The 10,338-nt window shown below is 40.6% G+C and overlaps 1 protein-coding gene across 1 annotated transcript in view; it reads left to right on the top strand.

The window, feature by feature from the left end:
* The first annotated feature begins 330 nt into the window (after window positions 1-330).
* ACAP2 (ArfGAP with coiled-coil, ankyrin repeat and PH domains 2) overlaps window positions 331-10,338 on the top strand; it is a 180,351-nt gene continuing 170,343 nt past the window's right edge. The window contains exon 1 of the mRNA XM_011988964.1: window positions 331-525. Coding sequence (XP_011844354.1) covers window positions 512-525 — 14 coding nt within the window. The 5' untranslated portion in view covers window positions 331-511. The remainder of the gene's footprint in view (window positions 526-10,338) is intronic.

The raw sequence follows: 10,338 nt of genomic DNA, 5'->3' as shown, positions 1-10,338 counted from the left end.
GCCGTTGCCGCCGCTTCCAGCCTGCGAGGGCACTGCAGTCCCCACCGAACCTTCCCGAGGGGCGAGGAAGTGGCGGGGACGGGGACGTCGCCTCCTCATTTCTTTCCTCGCCCTCTGCCGGGCCGGAGCGCCCCGAAGGCCGGCGCACCCGCTCCCGCTGGGGCAAATGGGGTGCAGCCGCGCTCCCGAAGTCTCGTCCCCTTCTCGGGCGCTCGCTCTCGCCCCCTTCCTCCTCTGGCTGCTCTTCCTTCCCCCTTCCTTCCGCCCCTTCTTGGTTTCCACCCCCTCCCCACCCCCTCTTTGAGGGAGCTTTCAGGGCATCCTCTTGCAGTTCACTTAGTTCCTCTTTGCGCTTTTCTGCCCCGCTTCCCCGGGGAGGAGGGAGTAGGGGGCGAACTGGGACGCCGGCTTCTGCTTCGCGGTGCCCCCGGCCAGAGCGACTCTCCGGAGGGCGCCGGCGGTGGGTGCGTGGGGGAATCGCGGGGGGAAGCGCTGTGACCAACCGCGGTCCATGGACCCTAGTGGGTGACTACCTGCTTTTCTTTCCACTTAAGCTCGTTGAAGGGGGCGCAGCTGTCGAGGGGTACTGGGCTGAGGGCGGAGGACTAGGAGAAAAGTGCATTTCTGTTTTGAGAACGGAAGTAGGAGGGCCGTGAAGATTGCCTGTGTGTTCCTCTTCCAGCAGCCTCTGCCTTGGAGGGCCCGGATCACAGTCGGATGCTCCCAGTGGATCTGTCACAGAGCTGACAGGGGGGCACTACGACTCACATGGGCTGCCCTTCTTTCCGTGTGAGTGGCCGTCCAGGACACAGGTTCTTTCTGTTTTGAGTATGGTAGGAAACTCTCAGTTGTTTTGGACAATGGAGTTTTTCTAGGTTGCATTTTACAGGGCTGGCCATAGTCCTTACACATCTAAGGCCTTAACACTTCCGTTAGATAGTGACATTTCTTGAAAGCTTCCTCTGAACATTGGCGTGTGTGTGCCCGCTGATGTCTGGGCCAAACCTGGATTGTAAATTGCATCTTCTGCCTGGGAACTAACTGTTCTCATCCTTAACACTGTTAATTGAATTTCTTATTCTCCTTTCAGTGAAAAGCTAGGAAAAGAATTGTAAAACTAAGGCACTGCTACTTAGAGAAGATTTAAGAACGCTTTTTGCCTTTGCCCTTTGATGATTTTGGGGTGTTAATTTTATTGGAGCTTAGGGCTGTTGCTTATTTAACAAAACCCACTTCCTTTGATAGCTGTTGTTGCGATTCGTTTTTGAAACTTTGATGTTCTGCATAATTGAAGGACTCAAGAGACACAAATAGATTGCCTAGGACAGGCGTGCAGGTTGATTTCCAGAACAGTGTGGCAAGTGGAGTAATTTTTAAAGTGCACCTTAGAAAGCTTTTTGTGAAATTTTGTTACTATGACTCAGCTATTTATTTTTAAGTGAAATAATCACAGCATTTTTCTCTTAGAAGGTGTAGCTCTGAGCTCCCTTTGTTTCACATTAATTTTTTTTTTTTTTTTAAGTTGAGAGAAGTGATTTGGAAATACTTCTAGCTACTGGGGTTGGTCACAAACCATGTGATGTCTTTGTTTTTGAAATAAAGGAATCATTGAATATAAAATGAGAGGGCAAGATACTGATTAAAGTTGTAGGGAATATTATAGTGAACTTTTATTAAGCTCGATTGTAACATAAATTCTATGTTAATTAAAATATTAGAGGTTTTCAAGAGTTGTTTCCCATATTCCAATTATTGTTAGCTGCAAATTGGGAAGAGATAGCAAAATTTCAGTAAATTCAACATCTTATATACATTTTGGGGACAAATTAGATTTGCAGTAGAGGGAAGACTGCCAAGAAATAGAAGTTTCATTATTCATATTCTTAATTTTTTATGTTTTTTTCCATAATCCTGTTACTATGAGGATTTGTGTAGCATTTGAAAAGAATATTTCAGAAGTCTTCATTCACACGTTGTATGTGTAAGAAGAGCTTTACTTTTGAGAGTATTGTGTCTGTTGAGTGATAGTGAAACTTGTATCAAAATAAAGAAACTTGTGAGGCCTGGGCTTGTTTTTTGATAGTAAGGCAGCTGCACTTGTCTCCTGATCTATTGTGCTGTCTTTAAACTAATACCTATTTTTATTCATAAATGAATCTTATGGCTTTTAAGTCTAGTGTGTGCACATAACTGCCTTGGTGCTGTAGAATTAATGCAAAAGGCGCATCTTGCTGATGAAAATTTCACCACTGTTGGAGCTTTAAACATTCATTTTCCTGTTAAATCAGTGAGGAGAATACAAGGGGACTGGTTGAAACAGAGAGAAGGATGTTGCAGTTGCAACATTGTCTTTTGTAATTTGAATAGTCAATGGTTACTTTTACATCCCAGTGAATATTTTTTTGTTTTGGATTGGAGGGTACATTTCGTTGTGTAATTTTGAGTTCCCTTTTTGGTTTTTTAAATACCAGTTTAAAATCAGCTTAAAGGTCAAAATCTTGTTCATCTAAAATCTAAAAACCTTGTTCATCTAAAAATCTACAGGAATGTAAAGTGCGTAAGTATACTTTTTTTTTGAGTGGAAATTTTGCATTTTGGCCAAAATATGTTGAAGTTTGAATTTGTTTGGGCCCTACATTGTATGTAGTTGCATGTAGTAGGTCTTTAAAACTTTACAAAACCTCCATAAAAATACTGCATTTCTTTTATTTAAACATACTCTTGGACTGAACTCTGTGGCTCACATCTGTAATTCCAGCACTTTGGGAGGCCGAGGCCGGCCGATCACTTAATGTCAGGAGTTTGACACCAGCCTGGCCAACATGGCAAAACCCCATCTCTACTGAAAATACAAATATTAGCTGGGTACAAGTGTGCACCTGTAATCCCAGCTACTTGGGAGAATGAGGCATGAGAACTGCTTGAACCCGGGAGGCAGAGGCTTCAGTGAGCTAAGGTCGCGCCACTGCACTCCAGCCTGGGCAACAGAACGAGACTCTCTCAAAACAAACAAACAAACAAAAACCCAAAACGTGTTCTGTTTTATTTAGGAAGTGAATATCTGTTTGAAATAAAACGTAAAATAAATAAATTGAATAAATAAAAATCTTTCTGAATTATTTGAGATTTTTGTCCTGAGCAATGTTCAAGTATAAAAACATTATGGCCGGTACAGTGGTTCATGCCTGTAATCGCAGCAGTTTGGGAGGCTGAGACAAGAGGATCGCTTGAGGCCAGGAGTTTGAGACCAACCTGGGCAACAAAGTGAGACCCCGTCTCTACAAAAATAAAACAATTAGTTGGACGTGGTGGTGTGCACCTGTGATTCCAGCTACACGGGAAGCTGAGGCAGAAGAATTTGTTGAGGCAGGAGGTCAAGGCTGCAGTGAGCTGTGTTCACACCTCTGCACTCCAGCCTGGGTGACAGAGCTGGACTCTCTCTCTCTCTCAAAAAAAAAAAAAGAAAAGAAAAAAAAATTGGCCTTAGCCTTAGTATGCTTTAGTTTTTATCTGATAATTTATTTTTATCATTTAACAATGTCTATCATATACCATCCTGAAGGTTTTTCATTTCTAGATTCTATTTCAGATATGATTCTTGTTCAGTAACTTAGAATAACTTTTTTTTTTTTTTTTTTTTTAAAAAAAAGGTGTTTGTGGGTGAATTTTGTTTGACAGAGTGAGTCTTACTTTGTTATCCAGGCTGGTCTCCAACTCCTGGACTCAGGTTCCCCTGTCTCAGCCTCCTGAGTAGCTGGGATTACAGGTATGAGTCACCATGCCCAGCCAGGTGAAAGGTTTTAATGGGTGAAAGACATTGGAATAAAATGTGACTACTAAATACACCTCAGTTATGTGTTGCTATTAAGTCTGGATTGGTGCCAATCCTGTCTCCTTCCTTTGCCTTCCATCTTTAGAATAAACTTTTAGCAACTGGCAGTTAATACAGTGGGCAAGGGCTAAGGGGAAATGTGTGTGTGTGTTTTTTAATCTCAGAAGCAATAGAATGGAATTATAAAGTAATTTTATTGTGAACCAAAATACAGAAATCCTGACTGGGTGTGGTGGCTCACACCTGTAATTCTAGCACTTTGGGAGGCTGAGGTGGGTGGATCACTTGAAGTCAGGAGTTCGAAACCAGCCTGGCCAACATGGTGAAAAACCATCTCTACTAAAAAATACAAAAAAATTAGTGGAGTGTAGTGGCGGGCACCTGTAATCTCAGCTACTCGGGAGGCTGAGGCAGGAGAATTGCTTGAACCTGGGAGGCGAAGGTTGCATTGAGCCGAGATGGCGTCACTGTACTCCAGCCTGGGGGACAGAGTGAGTCTCCGTCTCAAAAAAAAAAAAAAAAAAGTCTTGTAGGTGGGGTGCAATGGCTTACATTTGTAATCCTAGCACTTTGGGAGGCCAAGGTGGAAGGCTCACTTGAGCCCAGGAGTTCGAGACCAGCCTGGGCAACATAGAGACCTTGTCTCTAATTTTAATTTTAAAAAAAAAGCTTGTAAAGTAGGACTGATCCTCATTTTAAAAATGTGTGTGTGTGTGTTTTGTTTTGTTTTTTTTGAGACGAGTCTCACACTGTCGCCCAGGCTGGAGTGCAGTGGTGTGATCTCTGCTCACTGCAACCTCCACCTGCCGGGTTCAGGCAATTCTCCTGCCTCAGCCTCCCAAGTAGCTGGGATTACAGGTGCCCACTACCACGCCTGGCTAATTTTTTTACTAGAGATGGGGTTTCACCATGTTGGCCAGGCTGGTCTTGAACTCCTGACCTTGTGATCCGCCAGCCTTGGCCTCCCATAGTGCTGGAATTACAGGCGTGAATCACCTCGACCAGCCTAAAAAATGTTTTAAAAAATCCGCAACTGGACATTTTGATAGATGAGTTGACTTTTTACTTCTTTTGCTAGTAATTGACTTTCTTAATGGTGGACTTTCACATGGTGGACCTGGAAGGGAATTCACTCGTTTACTTTATATGTTAAGCCAAAGGCTTCAATTTTATTTGTTAGGCTGGGTGCGGTAGCTTATGCCTATAATCTCAACAGTTTGGGAGGCTGAGGAGGGAGGATCACTCAAGGCCAGGAGTTTGAAGTCAACCTAGGCAACAGAGTGAGACCCTGTCTTTACAGAAATTAGAACAGCAACAAAAAGTAGCCAAATGTGGTGAATGTGGTGGCCCACACCTGTAGTCCCAGCTACCCAGGAGGTTGAGGCAGTAGGATTGCGATGCCCTGGAGTTTGAGGTTACAGTGAGCTATGATCATGCCACTGTACTCCACTCTGGAAAACAGAGCAAGACCCTGTCTCTTTAAAAAAAAATTATTTAAGAAATTGTGTCAGTTAAATTTGCATTGTTTATGGTATCTTTTATCATATAGAAATTTAAAAGCTGGCTTTTGTTTATTGCCTAGAAAAGTCTTCCCTACCCCATTATAGTTTTTTTGTCATTTTATAGTGATTTTAAGTTTCATATAATGCAGCTGAGTCTTAGTTTTGATTGTAGAAGATAATCTGTTTTCTTCCTAGTGAAAACCACTTGTTCTAACACCTTTGAAAAAATTCCTTCTTCATTAATTTAAAATGAATTGCACACCCCTTTTGTGATGTGTGGGAGAACAAATTTCCCCTTGTTACATGTTTTACAAATTTAGTCTTTACAGTACTTTTTTCTTCAATTTCAGAAGAGGGTATGTCTTTCTATGTATTTTGGCCTTATTTAAAACTTTTATTATGTAAAATTTCAGGGATGATTCAACTATATGGTATTTAGGAAGAGACATACTTTAGATTTAAAGACATAAATAGTTTGAAAGTAGAAGACAAACCATGCAAACAGTGCCCAGAAGAGAGGTGGAGTGGCTGTGCTAATAGCAGAGAAAATAGACTTTAAGACAAAAATTACTACAGACAAGTATAGTAAGAGGGCTGGGCGTGGTGGCTCACTTCTGTAATCCCAGCACTTTGGGAGGCTGAGGTGGGCAGATGGCTTGAGCTCAGGAGTTCGAGACCAGCCTGGGCAACATGATGAAACCCTGTCTTTACCCAAAATACAAAAAAAGTTAGGTGTGCGTGGTGGCACATGTCTGTGGTCCCAGCTACTCAGGAGGCTGAGGTGGGAGGATCACTTGAGCCTGGGAGAGGTGGAGGTTGCAGTGAACTGAGATCGTGCCACTGCACTCCAGCCTGGGTGACAGTGAGACTGTGTCTCAAAAAAAAAAAAAAAAGAAAAAAGTGTGTGTGTGTGTGTGTGTGTGTGTATAAATAAAAGGGTCAATCCATAACAAAGACATAATGACTATAAATATATATTCGCTTAGTTGAGCTCCAAAATACACGAAACAAAAACTGACAGCATTGCAGGCAGAAATAGACAATTCAGCAATCATAGTTTGAGATATAAATACTTCCAATAATGAGTGGAACAACTAGGCAGATGATTAATAAGGAAATAGAAAATGTGAACAGCACTATAAACCAAGAAGACTTAATAGTTATCTATAGGACACTTCATACAGCAGCAGCAGAATTCACATTCTTTTTGAGTTTACATGAAGTTTCCTTCAGCATAGACTATGATGTTAGGCCATTAAACAAGCCTCAATAAATTTTAAAGTATTGAAATCATACAAAATGTTTTCTGACCACAAGGGGATAAAATTTGAAATCAATAGCAAGGAAATCTGAAAAATTCACAAATATGTAGAAATTAGCAATACACTTCTAAGTAAACAGTGGATCAAAGAAGTCACAAGCAAAATGAAGAAATGCTTTCAGATGAATGAAAACAAAAATAGAACGTGCCAAACTTATGGGGTACAGCTCAAGCACTGCTTACAGAGAAATTTATACCTCCAAATGCCAATATTAAAAAAATGAAAAAAAGAGGCTGGGTGCGATGGCTCATGCCTGTAATCCCAGCACTTTAGGAGGCCGAGGCAGGTGGATCACGAGGTCAGGAGATCGAGACCAGCCTGACCAACATGGTGAAACCCCATCTCTACTAAAAATACAAAAATTATCGGCATGGTAGTGCACACCTCTATTCCCAGCTACTTGGGAGGTTGAGGCGGGAGAATCACTTGAACCGGGGAGGCAGAGGTTGCAGTAAGCAAAGAGTGTGCCACCCACTTCAGCCTGGGCAACAGAGTGAGACTCTGTCTAAAAAAAAAAAAAGAGAGATCTCAAAATAGTAACCTAATCTTTACCCCAACAAACTAGAAGAAAAAGAGTAAGCAAATCTCAAAGCAGCAAAAGGGAAGAAACTAAAAAAGGTAGAGCAGAAATAAGAGAAAACAGAGAAGAGAAAAATCGAGAAAAATAATTGAAACCAAAAGTTGGTTCTTTGAAAAGCCTAGCAAAATTGACAAATCCTTAGAGTGACCAAGACAAAAAGAGCAGTGATTCAGATTACTACATTCAGGAGTGAAAGAGGGCACTTCTCTACTCATTTGAAGAAATAAAAAGGATTATGAGGAAATACTACAGATAATTGTATGACAGTAACTTAGAAGAAATGAATATATTTCAAGAAAGACACAAACTGCTGAAACCGACTCAAGAAATAGAAGATCTGAACAGAACTATAAAAAATAGAGATTGAATTGATATTCAGAAAGTTTCCCAAAAAGAGAAGCCCAAGCCAAGATGACTTCACTGGTGAGTTCTACCAAGTGTTTAAAGATGCACTAATGACATTCCTTCACACTCCTTTATGAAATAGAAGAGGAGACATCACTTTCCAAGGCATCCACATTCCTCATCATTAGTGCATTGTTACCCTGCTACCAAAGCCAGGTGATAGATCACAAAAAACCCTACCGACCAGCTGGGCACAGTGGCTTATGCCTGTATTCCCAGCACTTCGGGAGGCTGCGAGGATGGCCTGAGCCCAGGGGTTCAGTCTGGGCAACATAGTAGGGAGACCTTGTCTCTACCAAAATAATAATAACAATAATAAATAAATAAATAATAAAATTAGCTGAGTGTGATAGCATGTGCCCGTGATCCCAGCTACTTGAGAGGCTGAGATGGGAGGTTTGCTTGAGCCCAGAATGTCAAGGCTACAGTGAGCTATATTTGCACCACCGCACTACAGCCTGGGTGACAGAGCAAGATCCTGTCTCAAAAAAGAAAAAAACAAAACCAGGCCAAGCGTGGCGGCTCATGCCTGTAATGCCAGTACTTTGGGAGGCCATGGTGGGAGGATTGCTTGCATCCAGGAGTTCGAGACCAGTCTGGGCAACGTAGTGAGACCTTGTTTCTATAAAAAAATTAAAAATTAATTGTGTGTGATGGTGCATGCCTATAGTCCCAGCTCCTCAGGAGGCTGAGGACCACTTGAGCCTGGGTAGTTGAGGCTGTGGTGAGCTGTGATCGTGCCACTGCACTCAGCCTGTGTGACAGAGTGAGACCTCATCTCAAAACAAAAATGAAACAAATCCACCAAAAACAAAGCAAACAAACAAACCCTATAGACCAGTATTCCTTATGAATGCAGATATAAAAATCTTTGACAAAAGTACTAGCAAACTGAATATAGCACCATATAAAAAGGATTGTATACCATGACCAAGTCATATTTATCCCAGGCATGCAAAGTTGATTTAATATACAAAAATCAATTAATGCAATATACTATAATAATAGGGTAAAGATTTAAAACAACACAGTCATCTCAATAGATGCAGAAAAAGCATTTGACAAAATCCACTCTCATGATAAAACTGTTCAAAAGACGAAGAATAGAAAATTTCCTAACTTGATCCTAATTTGATAACGGCCATCTTTAAAACACCGTCAGCTAACATCATATTTAGTGGTGAAAGACTGAAAAGCTTTCCCCTAACATAAGGAGCAAGAAGCCTGTCACCCCTTCTGTTCAACAATGTTGGAGAGGATAGAGCCAGAGCAGTTAGGCTGGAAAGACAAAGGCATCCATATAGGAAAAGAAATAGTAAAACTATATTTTTAGATAATATGTCTTACACAATCAGCCTTTGTATCTATGGGTTCCACTTTTGTGAGTCAGTCAATCATGGATTGAAAATATTTTGGGAAAAAACAATAAGAAGTAACTATAACAATTAAAGTACAAATAAAAAATAGTATAACAATTATTTACATATAACATTTACATTGTATTAGGTATTAGAAATAATCTAGAGACGATTTAAAGTATGTAAGACCATATATGAAGGTTATTTGCAAATACAATGCCATTTTATACACAGACTTGAGCATCTGTGGATTTTGGTGTTAGTGGGTAGTGCAGGGGGTGGGGAGGGGGAGTCCTGGAACCAATGTCCTTTGGATACCAAGGGATGAAGGTATATAGAAAATGCTAAGAAATCCACAAGGATCAGTTATAACTAGTAAGTTCATCTAGGATGTAGTGTATAAGGTCAATGTACAAAAACTGTTTGTATTTCTGTATACTAGCAAAGAAAACCAATCTGTCTACAGTGGCATCAAAAAGAGGAAAGTACTTAGAAGACAGTACACTGAAAACACCAGCGAAAGACCTTAAAGACCTGAGCAAATGGAAATGCATCCCATGTTCATGGATCAGAAGGCTGAATATTGTTAAGATGGCAATACTCCCCAAATTGATATTCAAACTAACCACAGTCTATTAAAATTCCAACTGGTTTCTTTGAAGAAGTTGTCAAGCCGATCCTAAAATTCATGTGGAAGTATAAGTAACCCAGGACAGCCAAAACAATCTTGAAAAAGAACAAAGTTGGAGGATTCAGTTTCCAATTTCAAAAGTTACTACAAAGTGATTGTAATGAAGACCGTGTGGTACTGGCATAAGGATAGACATATAGATCAGTGAAATAGAATTGAGAGTCTAGAAACAAATCCTTACATTTATGGTGAGCCAGTTTTAACAGAGGTACCCAGACAATTCAATGTGTGAAAGAACAGTCTTTTCAACAAGTGGTGCAAAGACAACTGAATATCTACACATAAAAGTACGAAGCTGGAGCACTATCTTATGCCATAGGCAAAAATTAACTCAAAATGGATCGCAGGCCTACATGGAAGACCTAAAACTATAAAGCTCTTAGGAGAAAACATAGAATTAAATCTTTGTGACCTTGAATTAGGCAATGGTTTCTTAGATATGAAATCTGAAGTACAAGCAACCCAAGAAAAGATTGATAAATTGGATTTCATTAAATTAAAAGCTTCCATGCTTCAAAGGACACAGTAAGAACGTTAAAAGTCATGCACAAAATGGGAGAAAATATTTGCAAATTATACCTGTTAAGGGATTTGTATTAGAGAATATAAAGCTCTGCAACTCGAAGGGCAAATAATCCAATTAAAGAA

The sequence above is a fragment of the Mandrillus leucophaeus genome, unplaced genomic scaffold (assembly GCF_000951045.1).
Source record: "Mandrillus leucophaeus isolate KB7577 unplaced genomic scaffold, Mleu.le_1.0 Scaffold342, whole genome shotgun sequence".
In the NCBI taxonomy this organism is placed as follows: domain Eukaryota; kingdom Metazoa; phylum Chordata; class Mammalia; order Primates; family Cercopithecidae; genus Mandrillus; species Mandrillus leucophaeus.
The sequence above is the reverse complement of the archived record's forward strand: the minus strand, read 5'-3'. Positions and strand labels throughout refer to the sequence as shown.